General features: G+C 53.9%; 1 protein-coding gene across 3 annotated transcripts; it reads right to left on the minus strand.

Moving 5' to 3' along the window:
* Window positions 1-521: 521 nt before the first annotated feature.
* On the minus strand, window positions 522-15,369 carry Slc7a10 (solute carrier family 7 member 10). Of its 3 annotated transcripts, XM_048448777.3 has the most exons (11): window positions 15,115-15,369; window positions 6,173-6,377; window positions 4,236-4,387; window positions 3,899-4,024; window positions 3,660-3,813; window positions 2,843-2,966; window positions 2,652-2,755; window positions 2,263-2,359; window positions 1,878-2,027; window positions 1,145-1,322; window positions 522-880 (listed from the first exon to the last, which is right to left on the minus strand). In XM_048448777.3, the coding sequence occupies exons 1-11, from the start codon at window positions 15,263-15,265 to the stop codon at window positions 747-749; spliced, it is 1,575 nt and encodes a 524-aa protein (XP_048304734.3). In that variant the 5' UTR covers window positions 15,266-15,369; the 3' UTR covers window positions 522-746. The 3 variants fall into 3 exon arrangements, with proteins under 3 accessions (XP_048304734.3, XP_085551598.2, XP_085551590.2); XM_085695472.2 differs by lacking the exon at window positions 1,878-2,027 and having other exon boundaries at window positions 1,145-1,263; window positions 15,115-15,357; XM_085695464.2 differs by lacking the exon at window positions 1,878-2,027 and having other exon boundaries at window positions 15,115-15,357.
* Window positions 15,370-19,274: the final 3,905 nt, after the last annotated feature.

Here is a 19,274-nt window from a genome sequence, read left to right on the forward strand (position 1 = left end):
TGGTGAGTGCTCTATCCACCCTTCCCCACAGGGCCCTTGGGGGAGACGGGCTAGTGGCTTCTGCCCCATCCTCATGCCTGTAGTGGCAGCATGGGCCTGGCTAGGCTGGAACACTCTGCCCACTGACTGCTGGGTCAGTCCCTATGCATAATGAGCAAGGATGACCACGAGAGAAGCCATTCTATGCTTTCCTCAGGATACCGAAGTCAAAGCACTGAGTGGCAATGGTAACGTCCATCTGGTCCTGCCTCAGAGCCTCAGTTTCCTCACCTGAAGCCAGAGTGATGCCGTGCTATCAGAAGTGGCAGTATTCACTCTGGTGGTTTATGGGAAAGGGCAATCACAGCTGGGGATGTCTAGGTTCTCCTGGAGGGTCATAGGTCGAGGCTCACTGTCTCCTATGGGCCCCATGGAGCCAGCCTCAAGTTCCAGCAGCAAAACCCACCAGGAAGCCTCCTCCATAGCACCTTCCCAGCTAGCAGCTGACACGCCATGCTGAGTCCCCATGGACTCCCCTCGCACACAGCAACAACCAGCCCTGTTTATTTCCAGGCTTTTCAGGAGAAGCTAGCAGGGCAGTGCTAAGGCAGGAAGCCTGACCCCAGTGGCCGGTCCCTTACAGTAGGCCTCTAAGGGTCGGATCTCTTTTTTTTTCCAGAATTTTTTTTTTTGAAAACAAAACAAAACACAAAACCCTTCTCAATAAACATGTAAACAGAATCAGCTGTTTCAGTCTCTGCACGGTCTCATTGTGTCTTCAAGGGCTTGTCCGTGATAGGCATTGGAGAGGGCTGGCCCATGGGGCCATTTTCCTCCTCCTCCAGGGAGCCCTGGGGGTAAACCACGAAACACAGCTCCTGGCCCCAGCGTGTCATGGACTCTAAGAACAGACAGATAGATCATGGGAGGCGAGGTGTTGATCCTTTGAGGCAGGGATGACCCTAACTCTTGATACCTCCTTTGGGCAAAGAGTTGCTTCCTTTGCAGATGGATCCTGGCCACATCTACACGTAGCAGGAAGTTTTGAGGGAAGTCACTGGGTCCTTTGTCACCAGCCAGGCTGGTAGAGGCCCCTGTTCTTGGGTGGGATCAAAGAGATGCTCACCCTAATCCCCAAGAGGCATGGTGGCAAAACCTGGCTCACCTGTGAGTCTGTGCACACACTTTGGTTTGCTTCTCCAGAATACTCCCAGGAAGAAGATGGGGACCCCAGTGAGGATGATGATGACGCCGACCCCACAGACCATGGGCTCCGAGATGAAGCTGAAGACCAGTAGGAATGCCCAGAACACCAAGTACGCAACAGGAATGAGGAGGTTCACCTAACAGAGAAAGGAAGGACAGGAGCACCGGGGGAGGGGCATCACCACCATGGGGATCAGAGGCACTTTCTCCATCTCTTGGGAACTAGGGCCTGCACTGGCCCCCTCTGGTTGCAGCCCGGTGCCCTGGAGAGCCATCCCTGGGTTGACCAGTTGGCTGAACTGCCGAGGCTGTCTACTTGAGCAGTGTGCTGAGCTATCCGCTGTAGTTATCTGCAGAATGCTGTTTGCATTTGGCTGCAGCTCCACTTATTTTTTTTGGTGCTTCATATTCCAGGCCGTCTTCAAGATTGACATACAGAAGTGGGGGGGCTTTTCTGTCACTCATTCATGTGAGGGCATGAGAATGCCAGGCCCTGTCCTTGGCGCCCCATGTGACCTTTGTCCCATTGTCCCCCGTCTGTGGACTGGGAATATTAAAAGCACATGCTTCCTGGGGTTGTGAGGAGAGACTATGTCAGTGCATGGGAAGCCCTGCGCTCTGCAAATGCTGTGGTCCACCTGCCTCGGGTGCTCAACTGAGACGAAAGCGGCCCTGGTTATTCCCAGCCTCACCTTGATGGGCCTGTGGAGTGCTGGCCGCCTCCAGCGCAGCACGAGCAGGCCCAGGATGGTGACTCCGTAGCAGAGGTAGTTGATGAAGGACACATAGTTGATGAGTGTGTATGTGTCACCCACGAGCATGATGACCGCGGTGGCCCCGCACTGGGAGAGGACCGAGGGCTGACGGCTGGCCTCCCACCTGCTTCTGGCCATCCCTGCGGGCTGCTCTGGGCCTTCCCACTCAGGTCAGGAGGTCAGGTGAGTCCCAGCCCTTTCCCCACCCTCCACGGCTTCTCTACCATAGGCAGGGAATGAGCTTTTGCCATTATCTTAAAAAGAAAGCCATTACTAGGTGTTTCTGGCTATATGCGCTGGACGGTCAGGTTCTCAGACTTACACAGACGAGGAGGGCAGGGATTGGGGTACAGCGTCTGACATGGATCATGGCCAGCAAGCTGGGCAAGTGTCCCTCTCGGGCTCCAGAGAAGCATAGCCTAGGCACAGGGAGGGCGATGGATAAGCCAGAGCCTGGCGTTGGAGCTTCTCTGTGGCTTGCTAGGACTCAGCTGTCACCTTTGCCCTCTGCCCTCCAGGCCCTGCCAGCTCTCCACATGTAAGTCTGCCTCCTGGCCTTCTTACCCTCAAGGGTGGGATCAGACATTTGTTACTGGAGAATTCATCGCCTCTGCTTTCCCTTCCCATGGTACCTAGTGCAGCCTGCACACAGAAAGCCACCCGCCCAGTCTTACCTATGTCACCCTCTCCCCCTTTCCTCAGTCTAGTCACCTGGATGAGGTGAACAGGTAGCCATTGATCCCTCCAAAAGTCGATAGTGCCACAGAGACGGGCATGACCCACGCGAAGTAGCCCAACAGCTTCTCGCCAAAGGTCTGCGTGGGCACAGAAGAGAGGCCAAGAATGAGGCTGGGGATGGGGTGCGGGCAGGGGCTGCAGAGAGGGCTGAGGTCCCCACTCACCACAGCCACTGCGTTGGAGGACAGCAACTCCTGGGGGGACATGGCGGTGAAGTAGGCAACGTTGGTGAATGTGTACACGAAGGTGACCAAGGGGATGGAAATGAAGATGGCACGAGGTAGGTTTCTGGGGACAGAGATCAGAGAGTCAGTTTCCGGTGCAAGAATGGGGCACTGGGGAGTCTTAGAGTCTCGTGTGTGCCCAGGCGGGGGCGGCTTCAGGAGGGAAAGAGACCAGCACTGCTACTGGGGACAGGGACCTACTGCTGTCTGCCTTTCCCCCAGCCTCTGTCTGAGTACAAACTAATGGAAGGAGGGACACGTCGTCCCCTGAGGGCAGGATCTAATTAATGTCTGGATAGAAAGGAAAAATTGCATATAGCCAAAGTCAGCCTAGAAAATCTCCCAGATGCCTTCAGAGCTCAGCCATCAAGTCTGAGATCTCCCTGGGGATTCTCCACCCAACCCTGCCCCCCTTAGCTGTCACTGTCCCTGCCAAGGTCCCTGACTGAACATCAGATGGAGTGTCGTGGGCTCTATCCTTCAGGACCATGTTGTGTGCATATGGACAATGTTGGACCAATGTAAATCACTAAACATAGCAGCGTAACGATATTCAAGTCTTTCCGAGGCCCTACAAGGGGTCCGGCTGCAGCTGCAGACACAGACAGGGAAGAACACGGCTTCGGGGCTCTCCTTTGAGCCTGTTGTCATGGCAGCAAGTGTGGCCAGTGGATGGCCATTCCGGGCCTTGGGTGACAGCAGATCTGTGGGGACAGCTGCTTCTCCTTCCGGTGCCTGCCCAGGCAGCTTCACTCACTTGCGAGGGTCAACCAGCTCCTCGGTGACATAGTTAAGGAAGTTCCAGCCACTGAAGGCAAAAGAGCCTTGCAGGAAAGCCAGGGCAAGGTGACCCACAGATGGTGTCATCCAGAATGTGAAGGCGTTGGTGGGCCTCAGCTCTTCGAAGTGTCCTGGGGAGCCCAGATGTCAGGGATTATTAGCACAGTGCGCCGCCCCCACCCCCGTTCTCTCCAGCGCTCCCACCCTGTTTCGTACCTTGGAAGAACTGGACAAAGCCAACACCAATGATGAGCGCCAGGGCCAGCAGCTTCCCACCAGTGAAGATATCCTGGATGCGCGTGGCCCAGCGTACGCTGGAGCTGTTCACCCACGTCAGGAGCACTAGGGAAGAAAGGGGCGTGGGCACCTGAGGCCAAATCTCGGCCAGACAACAAGGGGACAGGGTCTTCAGCAGCCAGAAGCCCGGGGCTTGAGATAAGTGTTACAGGTGATAGCAGCTGGGGGCTCCCACTCAGCTTTCCACCCGTCAGAGTGGACAGAGGTGGGGGAGGGCAGCCAGCTGCTGAGAGGACAGAAGCTCAAGACCACTCACTCAGGCAGGCCATGGAGAGCACTCGGGAGGCCGTGGCTGGGGGGATGCAGTTGGGAAAGACGGGCTGAAGCACGTAGTTGGAGAAGGTCATGGAGATGACAGCCAGGCTGGTGGGGTACATGATGAGGACAGCACTCCAGAGCAGCAGGAATCTGTGAGCGGTGAGAGCCAGTATGGCACGGGCACTCTCAGTCCCCTACCCATGCTGGCCTGGCTCAGACGTGCTGGTCTGGGATAGATGAGCCCCCGCCCCCACCCCAGAGCTGGTAGACTGCGGAGGCTGGGGAGGTCGGTATCGGAACAACTGGAAACGGATCCCAGGCTGTCCCCTGAGTCCAGGCAGGCGAATCCCAGCCCTTAAGCTATAGCCTTGTCTGGGGCTCTTGGCACTTCATGACTTGAGCTGGTTGGTGCTGAGTGGTGCTCCTGCCTTGATTTTGGAAGAAGAGTGATTTATGTCCCTGATACCAAAACCTCACCTATGTGTGATCCCGTGGGGGGACCGGGACTCTCAGCTTAGGTACATGCTCAAGGACTGCCTTCATCTAGACAGGTGCTGCACCCACACCCTTGGGGATGGCTTTAGCCACTGAAGCTCCTCAGGACAGGCCTCTGAATGTTCAGCTTTGATCCACCCTTTTTGCATAACCCAACCCCTTGGCTTCTGAGGCATTATGGACCGATAGCCTATCCCTTCTGCTCATCCTTGCCTTCTGGTTGCCCAGGGCCATTTTTCTGTCACCTTCTCCCTGACTATTATCGCCAGGCCCACAGTAACAGACTTCTGCTTTTGTGGGTCCCAGACTTTCCACCCAAGGCCTGACTAAGCACCTCCTTCAACGTGCCACGATGAAGGTACAAGTCTTGCCCCAAGAGCTCCCATCTACTTAGACTATCATCTATGGGGCCTTTGAAGTGGGAAGTGGGTGTCACTCTTGCTGCACATACCTGACCCTCATGACACACTGGCTATTGTGTCCTTCTGGGTCGGGCTGTTAAATGACTAAGATAGGTTGGGACCTTAAGCATCTTCATTGAACGCGTCTGGACAACTACAGCAACTTCAATTCCCCATCTCCTCCACTCCTGCTCTGAAGCTGGCCTGGCCTCTATCCACCGCAGACAGACACCCTATTCAGCCCACCACATCCTCTGGCTAAGCTCTCGGGGCCTGGAAAAGATGTTCTCCTTGCTGAGGGGGACTGATACAAACCGCATCCTTTTTACAAGGATGTGAAAGCTGGGTTTCCTTGCCTGGCATGCACCCACTCTCTGCTGCATCATTGCTGACTGTGGCCACATTCTCAGGGCAAGGATTTTTTAGGTTGAATCCCATTTGAGGGATTGTTCTGCTTTGTGAAAAACCTGAGGTTGGGGACAGTTTGTGTGTGTGTGTGTGTGTGTGTGTGTGTGTGTGTGTGTGTGTGTGTGTGTGTCAGCGTCAGCTCAAACAGGTGTGGGAAGATATGTCATGCCCCCTCTCTCTCCTCTCGCAGAAATAGACTTTACTAGCATAAAGACCTTCCTTACCTGAATGCTAGCATCATCTAGTGGCTTCAGAGAGTAAGAGCATCCCTCCCTCCATAATCACCCCAAGGGAAGTAGAGCTGAAATGGAGTTCCACAGAAGTGAGGGCCCTGTTTCTGGAAGGCTTATCATCCCCAGTAGAGAGGTACATGCAAGAGGATTGTGAGTTGAAGGTCAACTTGGGTTATATAGAAAGACTCTGTCCCAGAATACCAGACCAAGGAAGAGAAAAGAATAAGGTAGCACAAAGGAAACCCAAAGAGGGCAAGGATCTGATACCAGAGAAATGAAGTGGGCATTGGCGCTACCCACCCTAGCTAGGGAAGACTGCCCGACAACCCCAGCCACTATTTCCATTTACCCTTACCCCAGAGCAAAGAGAACATCCCCTGCCAGGATTTCACACTCACCCAGCCAGGCCCCCGAAGATCTCAGTGACATAGGCGTAGTCCCCACCAGATTTGGGGATGGCGACCCCCAGCTCTGCATAGCAGAGTGAGCCCAGAGCCGTCACGCCCCCACCCAGGACCCAGACGAAGAGGGCCAAACCCACGGAGCCCGAGTGTTCCAGGACACCTTTGGGTGAGATGAAGATGCCTGAGCCAATGATGTTTCCTGCAGAGAGAGAGAGACGGGGGGAGGGGGGTATCAGACTGAGGCACCAGTCAGGGGCTCAGGCTTCCTAGGGGTAGAAGGCCCAAGATACTTTGCTGAAGAAGGGAGCCTGGCCAGCCCTGGAGGAGTGAGGGCAGGTGATCTAGAGGCATGGGCTGTTGCTGAGACTCTCGGACCTGGGCAAGACCACTCTGGGATCACCACCAGCTTTTTTCTGTCTCTGGCTGGGGAATGGCACCTTGCCCAGCTAGCCAGTATTGGTTACTGAGTTCTCCCGTTTCCTGACTTCCACTCCAGGTGAGAGTGACGTGTCCCAGCCATCGGAACAATGGCAGAGAATGGGCACTTGTCTGTAATCCACACACCCCAGGCACGGCCAAGGCTCAGGCCCTCAGCTCCTGCCATCTGGTGCCCTCTCACCCACTGGCCAGAGCTGGCCTCCCACAGCAAAACCTTGAGCCATCTTCCATCTGCCTGCTCTTCTCCTATTAGCCTCATCTGGCCCACCGCTCGGTGTCTTCATTGGGCACCTCCACCAGCAGGCGGTGGGGCACCCGCCTTCACTCAGCCCTGCACCGGAGCTCACTGCAGGTGCCGAGTCCCACAATACCCAGACACGGCCCCATCCCGCTCTGTCTGTTGAGAAGTATGAGGCTAAATGGATGCTGAGAACTCATTTAGTCCAGCGTCTGCTCTGCGGAGACCTTTGAACATCCCTAAAAGTGGTGGACCAGACTTCCTTCCCGGACACTCAGAGGCCACAGCTGTATTCCCTACTCCATGCACCAGGAAGCCCTTCTAACCCCCCCCCCCCCCCGAGAGCTTCCCCTTGCAGGAAGCCTCAGGACTGACTCTCTCCACTCCTCCACAGACACCCACACCAGCCATGGAGAGAAACTTCTGTCTCCACTTTACAAATGTGGAGCCGGCATCCTTCGTGCCTATGCCCGGAGGCCACGTGGGACATCAGGAAGATTTGTCATCTGTTAGTATACTCTGCACCTGCAGTGAGCCCGGTGCAGGGCCCAGGACTGAGGGAAGGCAGGTGCCCTCACTGCCTGCTGCTGAAGGTCCCAGTAAAGACACCTGAACCAAATGAGGACCCCATGCCTACACTCTTTACAGTGGGCCATTTTACAGACAGGTCTCTAAGCCCCGGCTTCACATTGTGTAAAAGGCAACAGAGGGTCAGTGGTCTGTGCCTGAACCCCAGGTGGGAAAAACCCCAGGATGTGCACTAGTGTTTGTCCAGACCCCAGGATGTGCACTAGTGTCTGTCCAGACCCCAGGATGTGCACTAGTGTCTGTCCAGACCCCAGGATGTGCACTAGTGTCTGTGCAAACCCCAGGATGTGCACTAGTGTCTGTGCAAACCCCAGGATGTGCACTAGTGTCTGTCCAGACCCCAGGATGTGCACTAGTGTCTGTCCAGACCCCAGGATGTGCACTAGTGTCTGTCCAGACCCCAGGATGTGCACTAGTGTCTGTGCAAACCCCAGGATGTGCACTAGTGTCTGTGCAAACCCCAGGATGTGCACTAGTGTCTGTGCAAACCCCAGGATGTGCACTAGTCCCTGTGCAAACCGCAGGATGTGCACTAGTGTCTGTGCAAACCCCAGGATGTGCACTAGAGCCTGCCCACAGGAAAGAATTCCAGTCACTGGTTACATGTACACATGTACGATAGAGCTAGCACTGCTGGGGCCATCAGCTCAGCCCCCTCCTAGTATGGCAATGTGTGTATGTGCGTGTGCATGTGCGTGTGCGTGTGTGTGTGTGTGTGTGTGTGAGTGTGTAGTCTTCTCACTTCACCTGTCAGGTCCACAGGCGGGACTGGCAGAGGACACAGCTGTGGTTGCCAATCTGCATTCACTCCAGGTCCACCCTGCCATCCCTCACCCCCGCCCCCAGTCGACACAGATTTCCAGTCTGGACAGCCACGATACCCTACTTGGTGTTCTGGTCACATCTCAGGAGCCCTAAATACATCCAGATAAGGATGGAATAATTCCTGTGCCCCAGTCCCCAGAGGTAAGCTGTAACCCTCATCAGCTTTGTGGGAATGGGGCTGGGCTTGGGGAAGTTGGGGAGGAGCCACCTTCCATATCTCAGACAAGGGGCCCAAGGTCTGGGTGGGCTGTTGCGTTTGTAAAGAGTTTTTGAGCTTGCTCCATCCCGCGGCAGTTCTCAGGACCTGGCGGAACAGGATTTGCCAAAAGCCAGCAGAGTTTGGAGCCAACGGGGGCTGGGTGGCCTTGGAAGGCACTGGGTATGTTGGAGCTGGGAGCATCCAAGGCTCTGAGGCACCCCCCTCCTGTGGAGACCCCATTGCTCTACACAACTCAGTCTGCTGAAAACTCGTGTGGACAGCCCCAGGGGGGAAGCCCCAACTCACAGGGTCTTCGGGGTCAGGGACGCATCACTAGCCCTGAGCCAATAGCTGAGACCCCAGTGCTGGACTGGGCGTGTGTGGAAATGCATGGTTGTTGTGGACACGTGGCTTCAGGCAACCATTCAGAACTTCTCTCCTGTGGCTCAAACACCTGGGCCCTGCACCGGTATTCACTGCAGGAGCAGAGTAAACTTAACAGATGACCCATCACCCTGATGTCCCATGCGGCCTCCAGACAAGGGTGCAAAGGATGATGGTTCCTCATTTGTAAGGTGTATGTGTCTCTGAGGGCCTGTAGGGAAGTGGACAGCTCTGCCAGGCAGGACAACCTGCTCCAGGCTCGTGCTTAAAAATGGCAAAGAAACCACGACACCGTGTTGGATGCTCTGGGTACCATGTGGATGGGGTGGATGCAGGCGGCCACACGGTGGTGGGCTTGGGTAAGCAGCAGAGGGTAACGAGGGGGTGGGTTGTGGAATGCTGTGGGCAGGGCTAAGGAGGGTGGTCCTAAGTGCCTGAGTGATTATGGATGTGAGGAGGGTCCCTAGAGCTGATGTTTTAGAGTAATGGATCTCCATCTTCCTAATGCTGTGACCCTTTAATACAGTCCCTCGTGTTGTGGTGACCCCCCCCCCCAACCATAAAATTACTTTGGTTGCTACTTCGTCGCTGTAGTTTTGCTACTCTTATGAATTGTAATGTAAATATTTTTGGAGATAGAGGTTTGCCAGAGGGGGCATGACCCGCAGGGCAGGCTGAGAACCACTGTTTTAGGGTGTTCTTCCTACTAGGGGTAGGTTAAGAACTCTGTTCTTGGACCCCACATTCAAGTCCAGTAGATCCGTCTTATGGAAAGAAACGGCAATGAACACAACAGCCCTTGAGGAATTCTGCACTGGAGGAGGAAGAGGAAGAGGAGGAGGAGAAAGAGGAAGAAAAAAAGAAGTAAGAAGAGGAGGAAGAGGAGGGGCCCAACAGGACCAAGATATGAAGATATGGGATGAAGATATTATAGAGTCCTTGGGTGGGCATCTGACTGACAGCCAGAGAGAGGGCGGTCCTGAGGCCTCTACATTCCTGTCCATTCAATGGGACAGCATTTCTCTGGTTCCTCTTTGTACTTCCAGGCAGGCAGGTAGGAGGACCTCTTAGTCTTCTCCCATCCCCCTTCCTTGTGCTGTCTCCGGGCAGTTTTATCACATTAAGATGTTTGGCCTGATGGGGCTTACTTGCCTCCAGGAGGAATGAAGAAAGGGCCATTGTTTGCTGTGGCTACGGTGCTAGCTGACCTATTTCTGGGAGGCGGTAGCAGACCATAGAGGTCACAGGGGTAAGCTGTGGAGGTCAAGTCTGCAGAATGAGCCACTTGCTTACCCATGGCTCAAGTGCACGTGTGTGTGTGTGTGTGTGTGTGTGTGTATGTGTGTGTGTGTGTGAGTGCACGCATGTGCATAACATGCAGTCTGATTGAGGAGGAACAGGGAGGACACAGCACTGTCAACATTCCTATCCTTAGAAACACATACAGGATTATAGTTCTAGCAAGTGCTCTCTTCCGGGACTCAGTTTCTCCATCCGCTAGTGAGGCCCCAGGCTCAGCAGAGAACCAATTTGATCTGACTTGGCCAGAGAAGAAGCATGTTGTTAGGATCTTGATCCCGATCAGGCTTCCTGTCCCCTGCTGTTGTGAACAGCCCTGGCCACCAGACTTCTAAGCAGCACCACCCCCACCCAGGTAGCTCTCCAAATCACCCACCTGGACCCCAAGAATCTGATGGCTGCCTCCTTCTCATAGCTCAGGGGGTAGGTGGAAAGGGACTCATTAATACCTAGGCATTGGCATGCTTTGGCTGGCACATGGGTTGCCAAGGGAAATACTTATGGCTCTCACTATTTTTATAAACCAGGAGATCCCTGTGCCCCACACTACTTTCCCTCTGGAGACCCAATCCCCAGAGGGACCCCAACATCCTGGGGTGAGCACTCAGAACTTTGCAGAGGCCTGGGTGAAGTCTGCCCTCCTCTTCCAGGTCTTTCTAGTAAGAGTGTCCTCCCCTGGTGTGATAGTGGCCCCACTGAGGTCTTGGTAGAATACCAAGGAGGTGAGTGGGGACATCCAGGACGTGCCCTGGGTTGCTAATTAGCCAGCCTGCACCTCCAGCTTAACCCAGTTTCCTTTGGAGAGAGGATGAACAGATATGTGGAGACCTCTCGGTCTGGCCTTCCCGGTCTAGTCCCGTCAAGCCAGCTACGCTTGCCAGTGCCCAGTCTCCAGGCCCAGACTTGTCAGGGTCACTAACAAACTCTAAGATACTGATTCTGACCCTCAAGCCCCAGACCACATCTTCCTCAATTAAATGGTGTTACATAGCAGGTTAGTACGTGCTGCCCACTTAGCATCCCAGCCAAGCTCCTGAGATCTTGGTTTCCCAGGCTTTTTTGTTTGAGCAAAGTTTGAATACGTAGCTCAGGCTGCTCTTGAACTCATGGTCCTGTCGAGTGCAGGGGTGACAGGTGGATACCTCCACGCCCTATTTCTTGGAATTCTTTGCAGCTCCTTCATTTTAAGCCTGACTTTTAACCACTGGGTGCCCAGGGCTCAGTCCAGGGCCCCTGACCCTCCATATTGCTATCCTGCCCACTATGGCAATTCCCAAACTTCTAACCAGAGCAGGAACCTCCCACTAAACTCAGCCTAGGCTACAAACTTCCCACTACTAAACCTCTCCCACAGAACCCTCAACTTCCTGTCCCTGCTGTGGATCTGTTCCTTTCTGAAGTTGTCCTGACCAATCAGAGACAAACCGTCCTCCCTAATGCTCAGACCACCCCCTCTGTTACAGTCCCCTCTTGCCCCACATCCAGGCTGCCACAAACACTGACCTGAACTTTCTCTCCGCCTTCCACAGCTGTCCCATCTGGAGCCACCCTTGCCTCTGTCCCAGTGGCTTCCTGTCTGGCCTCCCTTCTGTAACCTTTATCCCCACGGCCTCACCTCCATAGTGAGCTGAGTTCCACCACATCTTTCCTCAGGTTACCCCCTTACCCCACAGCCCCCACCTCCTAAAGGGAAAAAAAGGCCAAGTCTTTACCATAGCTCACAACCCACCAGGAAGCCCTATCAGACTCCACCCTGCCCCAGCACAACCTGCCCTCCTTCCTGCCTCTGACGTCTGGTCCCAATACTTATCATGGCCACTGGTTGTGTGTACTGACTGTCTGCACTGGGGCATCAGCCCCAGCAGAGGGACCAGCCTGCCTTGTGTCCTGTTGGATATCCAACACACCTGGCATCGGTGAACAGGTGCATGAGAGTCTCTAGGGTCAGCCTTGTGGCTGCAGCTGCCTCAATTTCCAATGGTGTCCCTTCACTATCCTAAGGACATCTGATCTTGAGTAGGTTGCCGCTCAGGGCCTCAGTTTCTTCATTTGTAAGTGGGGCTGGGGTTATTCTCAGGACCTGTAAGGAAGAGTGTCTCTGAAGAGACACATTGATTTATGGCCCTGGAGATTGTGGACAAGAATGCGGAGGGCTGGATGACGAGGGACTGGCCTCTAGAAAGATGGGGTTCATGCACTAGCCCTTCACATCCCTGCATACGTTTGAGCCTGACGTTCAGACACCTACACTTGAGTCCCAGAAGGAGAGCGGAGAAGCAGTGGCCTGGGCGGCAAAGCCGCAGTGACTTGGTCTGTTGGGCTTGTGTGAAGGGGAGAGCTGAGGTCTCCACGGCAGGATAAGACCCTGTGTGCACAGCCACAGGAAGGACTGGCTTTCCTTGTTCTGTTCCTGCATAGCAGAGGGAGATCTGCCTACTCTAGCTCAATCCCCAGCCGCCCTCCATCAACAGGGTTGAGTCAGGCCTTGGCTTTGCCAAACCTCCATCGCACAAAGGACTCTGGAAACTTGAATCCAAATTCTGAGCTCACCAGTTGAGAATTTACCATTTACCTCTCAACCCCAGCTTTTCCAGCTGTGTAATGGGTACAAAACTTGCCATGCCACAGAGTGGGTATGAAAATCAAAAGAGGTAAAGTAAATCCATACTATAACGGGAGGTGGCACTCTGAACAGGTATCTGATGCGCTGGTGTCCTGCACAGCCCTGCCCCTGCAGGCTACTTCCTTCCTGCCTCGACCCCTCCAGGTTTGGCTGTGAGCATCGTCCTACAGTTGGGGGCAGTCTCATCTTCTCTGCAGCCAATCTTCCATATCTCCCATCCCCCAAAGCCTCACTCCTCCCCCTGGGCTGAGGCAGACAATGTATCAAGGAGTGACTCACAGAACCAATGGGAGGCTCCATTGAACGCTTTGGAAATATCCCATGAGTAACAGCTAACCAATAAAGACAGGCCATTCACGGACGAGGAGGTGACTTTCTCCAGATGTGTATGTTAAAACTTCTCGGGTTAGGAATGGAGAAGAAGCAGGCACACCCAAAACTGAGAGCTGTGCCATGTGGGAAGCAGCCACAGGGCCTTGCGTGGAAGAAGAGGACCCTTGGGGCATTCGGAGGTGCAGATCTGGCCTCCTCCCATTTGATTTGTCCACTGCCTGGTCCAGTGTCGTGGCTGAAGCTCTTCAGAGCTCTGTGAGCTGGCCCACGGGAGACCACCAGTATCCTAGACTGGAGATGATCATCTGAGCTCTGTCCCCACATCTACCATTGTTGCTTTGCCGAGTTGAGTTTCACCCTCCTCAGCCTTCAGAATCTGGAGGCCAAGGGGGAGCCATGGAGCAAGAATAAACTGAAAGGTGAAGGGAACTGGCGGCCAGACCCAGACTCCAAGGCACTGGTCCACCAATGCCTGTGCCGGAGGAGGAGCAAGATGGTGGAGCTCCTCTTCCATTCCCTATACAGCCACTGTCACCCTCTTCTTGAGGATGGAACCCTGGCAGCCTCTGACTTGAGGAGGACAGGGCCATAAGGAGGGTAATGTGTAGTGCATGGATGCCAGGTTTATGTCTCTCTGTGAACCTCTCGGGCACTGTAGCCAGCCCCAGACATGGGCAGCCTCTTGACACACTAGCCCACCAGTGATATGTAGGCTTCCTTTTTTGGGGGTGGGGGTGCAGCCCCTACAAAGGGTACTGGTAGCAGGAAAAGCTCTAACCAGTACTCTCTGGTCAAAACCCAAACTCAGCCCTCTCTATTATCAGACAGCCAGGCAGGGGTTCCCAGCGTTACATCAGGACCATTCTAGGGGACAAGATGGAGGAACTGTCTGGAACTGGATTCAGGGGTGACTCTAGGTATGAGGATGCTGGGTACCCAGGAGATATTACATCTATCCAGCTGGACTGTCTCATCGAGGGGGCATGAAGCCGGAAAAGGTCTGCCTGCCCCAGTGAGCCCTTCAGCCTTTCTCCATCTCCAGGGGTCAAAGGGCAGAAGGGTAAAGCTGTGGCTGCAGCTCCCACTGGCTGGGGAAGAGGATAGTCAAAGGCCCTAATTGTTGATCTTCTAGACCCCCAACTCCTGGGCACCGGAGAAGAGAAAAGGTTCCCTCCCAAGAGGGTTAAATTAACCTAGTTCTCCTTCAGAAGTCAAGGGACAGAGGTGTGTTTGTTTGTGTGTGTGTGTGTGTGTGTGTGTGTGTGTGTGTGTAGGGGGCAACACCACTGTCCCTGTCTCCAAGCGTTCTACCTACCCAACAGGCCCCATCTGAAAGGAGAACAAGAGGGCCAGACCATGAGAGCACTCACTCAGATGCCACCAGGCTGCAAGACCACCCACTCAGGTCCCAGTCCTGAATGGGAGCTCTCCTGGAGGCTTGGTCTGCTCCTGGCTACTCCACTGCTGGCTACTCCACTGCCTCTCCCTGGTTTCTGTCGCCACATCTGCCAGGAAGGACGGTTCAGAGGCAATTTCCTCTCAATTTAAGCTCTACCTGGCCATTTACCCACAGTTCTTCCCGCTTTCCCAGAACAGATGGCCTCACTGCCCTGGCCCTTGAACCCGGCAGGCAGTAGGGATACAGACAGCCTGCCCTGCAATTCAGAACTTGCCACTAAAAGCGGGCCTAGTCATTAATTCCGTTTCCTAGATGGAAGCAGCTTAATTGCCTTGACAAAGCCCCACAGAGAAATGAAGGCCAAGGGAGGTTGCAGCAAGGAGACATCCCCCACCCCCCGCGCGCCGCCACCTCCACGCTCAAATTTCCAGAGAGATTGGGAAACTGGGGGCAAAAGGGTCTGCGGCCACTATGCCAGGCCCTGTTCCCAGAGGGGTCAAGTGTATTCTGCAGCCATTGCAACAGGTGCTCCAAGGGTTTCTTTGACCCTGCGAGGGAGAAATTCCAAGGGGATCCCCAGAGCTTTCCACCCTGTGTGCGCCCTGCTCACCGATGATGATGGTGCAGGCGCTCACCAGCCCGATCTCTTTCTTGAGCGCCACCCGCTCCGAGGTGCCCGGGCCGGGTCCAGGACCCGGGGAAAGCGAGGGCGTAGGGCCGGGGTTCCCGCGCCCTCCCGGCTGCTGTATATGGCCTGTCATGTCGCTGTCCCGCCTTTTCCCAGCTCCCTGCGCTACCCCGTCTGTCCGGCCCGCCGCCAGTCTGTCGGTCGGCCCGTCTGTCGGTGCGCTCGCGGCCCTCGCAGCCCGGGACAGCGCCCACAGATGGGCGCATGCGCTGGCACGCAGCCCGGGCCCCCGGGGGCCCCCGAGCGGTTGGATCCAGGGAGGGACGGAAGGAGGGCCCGCCGGCAGCCCCCTCCCCCACCGCCCTTAAAGGGAACTCCCTTTCCCCCCCAACCCCAGCCTGGGGAGACAGGAGGGGACTTGGATCAAAGTTACGAAGGACTTTCTAGTTTAGCGAACGAAGGGGCTACACCCTGTCTTGGGTGAGGTGGGGGGAGCAGAACTCAAAGACCAGACTGACCCTGCCCTCAAGGAGTCTATGCAAGGCATGCGGGGGCGGGGGGAGTAGGGATACTGCATGCCACGACATGTACTTTTTAAATCTCTCGTGCCGCATTAGTGAAGGATGGTCATTGCACAGGTGAGAATTGCGATCCAGAGGCAAGTTACCTCACAGCCTCAGCGCAAACTTTTTCTGATAGCTCCCTGGCCTCTAGGGGTTATAGGATGCGGCAGGGAGAGGTGGGGGGAGGAGTGGTCCCTAGAACAGTTCTGGAGGTCAAAGGCTTGCGGAGAGATGAAGACCTCAGAGACTCTAGAGGTCCGTTAGGGGGTCCCAGGGCATCTTGGGACAGCCTCCCATCCATTCCTGCCTCTCTGAATCTCTCAATTCCTTTAGGGTTCGGCCTTATGCCTCCACCGCACACCCCTCTGCACAGGTCAGAGCCAGGGCTTGGTGGACTAGGATGTTGGCCCAGGTCCCATGCTGTCCAGCATGGCCCAAGGTGACTAGGCTACTGGAAGTGCCAGGGAATCATGAAGAGAGCAATTATGGTTCAAGGAGGTCAGGGTCCAGTGGAGCCTGCCTCCTCCCGGAAGTCATCGGATGGTGCAATCCGTCTCGTAGGGCAGATAAATGCACGAGGAGGAGGGGGAACCCGTCTAGGCCACCAGGGCGGCGGGCGAAGCGAGGCTGGCACGGTGTGGCCTGCGGCGGAACAGTCTTTGTGTGCTGCTGGCGATCGCTGCTTCGCACCGTCTCCTGCATGTGGATGAGGCCACGCGGGGCCACCGGTCCTTCCCCCGATCGCGGCCTCAGGCTTGCTGGGGAAGGGTAGGGAGGACCCTGGATGAAACTAACGCTGAAGTCCAAGAGCCTGGACTGGAGGCGGAGCGTGGAGGTGGGATCTTGGCCAAGGCCCAGCTCTACTGGCAGGAGGGAACTTCGAAGTTGGGGCGGGGACTTGATAAATAAAAGAGGGAGGATTCTGGGGGAACTGGGGAGGGGGAGCCACCCGGCAGAGCTACATCCTTCGCACTCCCGACGGAGCCCAACATTCTTGGCGACCTCTGCCTCCCGCCCCAGAGACGCGTTGAGTTGAACGTGCCGGGTTCTCTTAAAGGAACCTCGCGCGCAGAGTGGGGTGGGAGAGAGGTCCTGATTCCTTAGGACACTCATGATTGTCGCAGGAGGCAAGGCCGCGGGAGCCTTGACTTTCTGGTTTGACTGACACTCCATTGCCGTTGCAATGCCAAGGTCTGCAGGACGAGGGTCCAGCCAGAAGTATTCCATCAAGGCTAGCTGACAAAGGGCAGAGGATGGCATCAGAGCCACAGTGCAAAAGCCAGTGGGTTTTCAAAGTGGACCCTCTCCTGGGCCTTGAAATACGGAGTTTGTGTCCCAGAGGAAGGGCTGAATCTGGGGCTCTGCACAGGGTGGAGTGTGCATGTCTCTGTCCTGGGGCATAGCGCAGGAGGTCATGTTAGTTGAATAGAATCTGCAAACGGAAACAAGACTCAAAAAGTCAGTAAGACTTAGGCTAAGAGGCCTGTGCGGGACTTCTCAACAGACGGCCATCCATGACTTAAACAAAGCAATCTGCAAAACTCTCAGCAAGTTAGAAACACAGCTGCCTTCACCTGAAAATAACTTCCTACCTGAAAGCAGAGTTCCCAGGAAGCAAAAACCAATCTCGACAGCTGCCATCATGCTGAAAGGGTGAAATGGCAAATGCTGTACCACAGGCACTGGAGGAAGGGGAGATAGGCACACTCCTCAGTTCTATGAAATACAATGCAAGCCAGTGTCACACGGGGAGAGGAAGGAGGAGAAGGAAAGCAGTTTGAAGACGGGAAAAGGCAAAAAGCTGTCATTCACATGGGATATGACTGGGTGCATACAAACTAAAATAGAATGGTAAATTGCAAGTCGATAAATTTATATGGTCCAGTAACTGGATACAATATACAGAAATGAATTATATCTCTGTATACCAAGAACAGTTTTTAAAAGTTTATAATAGCATAATAAATACTCTGGCTAGAGAGATGACTCATCGGTTAAGAGCACTTGCAGCTCTTGCAGAGGATCCCAGTTCAGTTTCCAGCCCACACAGAAAGGCCACACAACCACCTGTATCTCCAGTACCTTAGAATCTAGCACCCTCTTCTGACCACTACTGGAACTGCACATAATGTACATAAGCACATACACATAAATATTAAGAAAAATATATATTTTTTTAACGACAAGGTTTCTTTATGTAGCCTTGGCTGTCCTGTAGCTAGCTCTGTATACCAGACTGGCCTCAAATTCACAGAGTTCTGCCTGCTTCTGTCTTGTGGGTGCTAGGATCAAAGGCATGTGCACCAACTACCCCATAAGAAAATCTTTAGAAAACACTCAAGAATACACTATGTTTGGTTGTTAGAATTTAAAATAGCTTTTTCCCACTGAGAGTGATATTGCATGCCTTTAATCACAGCATTCAGGAGACAGAGGCAGGCAGATCTCTGTGAGTTTAAGGTCAGCCTGATCTATGTAGTGAGAGTTCCAAACCTGGAATTACACAGCAAGAATTCATCCAAAAAACAAAACAAAACAAAACAAAAGATTGTAGACAGACGTTTTCTGTCCCGTAGCCACTCTCAAACAAACACACCGAGGCTTATACTAGTTATAAGTGCTCAACTGATAGCCCAGGCTTGCTACCAGATCTTATGTTTAAATTAACCCATATTTCTAGTTACACTTTGCTACATGACTCATGGCTTGTTGCCTCATTCTCTATATATCCTGCTCATTCGGTGACTGGCTGGCAACTCTCCTGACTCCATCTTTCCTCCTCCCAGAATCCTCTGTGTCTGGCTGCCCCACCTGTACTTCCTGTCTGGCTCCTGGTCTGTCAGTTTTTTATTAACGAACAAGAGTGATACATATTCACAGTGTAAAGAAGGATTATTACACAACAAAAGGCTTTGACAAATTAACCTTAGAATAGATTGATAGCTGACACATCTCAATATCTTTGTATTTATTTGGTCCCCCCTCATGGGGGGCGGGGTAGGAGATGGCAAGCTGATATTGAAATATATGTAAAGTCGACTAACATTGGTGTAACAAGCTGTACACCCTAGTGTGGAAGACACATGGTATTGAGGCAAGGGCAAGATAATGCACCATAGAGGTGAGTATGAATTCATAGAAACAAAACAGATCCTAAAACGCTCCCCGCTCTGGGTTTTTACCACCAGATGGCACTGCAGAGCAGTGGGGCCAAGACACCATGACAGGTCGGCGACTCCATATCCGGTGGGCTAGCAAAACTTTCCCAACTTTGTTTCACACTGTACCCTATATGTATTAGCTTCTCAAACTGTAAAGCCTGAGAATCAGCTTAGAAAGTACTTATTTATTTTACAAATGTTTTGATTAGTAGGTCTCATGGCAAAGTTTTTATATGTGTCTATTACTGTACCTTGCCTATATTTGTGCCTCAGCACCCTTCCTCACCCCTTCCATGTACCTCTCACTGGTCCCCTTCCTCTCCTCAAAGGGACCGCTTTCTATTTTATGTCAGAAATACATGCATACCTTGTGTGTATGTGTGTATGTATGTACATGGCTCAGACTCCACGTATGTGA

This window comes from Myodes glareolus, chromosome 1 (assembly GCF_982192425.1).
Source record: "Myodes glareolus chromosome 1, mMyoGla1.1, whole genome shotgun sequence".
In the NCBI taxonomy this organism is placed as follows: domain Eukaryota; kingdom Metazoa; phylum Chordata; class Mammalia; order Rodentia; family Cricetidae; genus Myodes; species Myodes glareolus.

Bases quoted from the DNA above. Each gene is read 5' to 3' on its own strand.
- Slc7a10 (XM_048448777.3), bottom strand. From the start codon at position 15,265: ATGACAGGCCATATACAGCAGCCGGGAGGGCGCGGGAACCCCGGCCCT. The intron at 3,814-3,898 runs GTACGAAACAGG...TGGGCTCCCCAG, and splicing joins CTTTGTCCAGTTCTTCCAAG to GACACTTCGAAGAGCTGAGG. The intron at 881-1,144 runs GTGAGCCAGGTT...GTCTGTTCTTAG, and splicing joins GTGTGTGCACAGACTCACAG to AGTCCATGACACGCTGGGGC.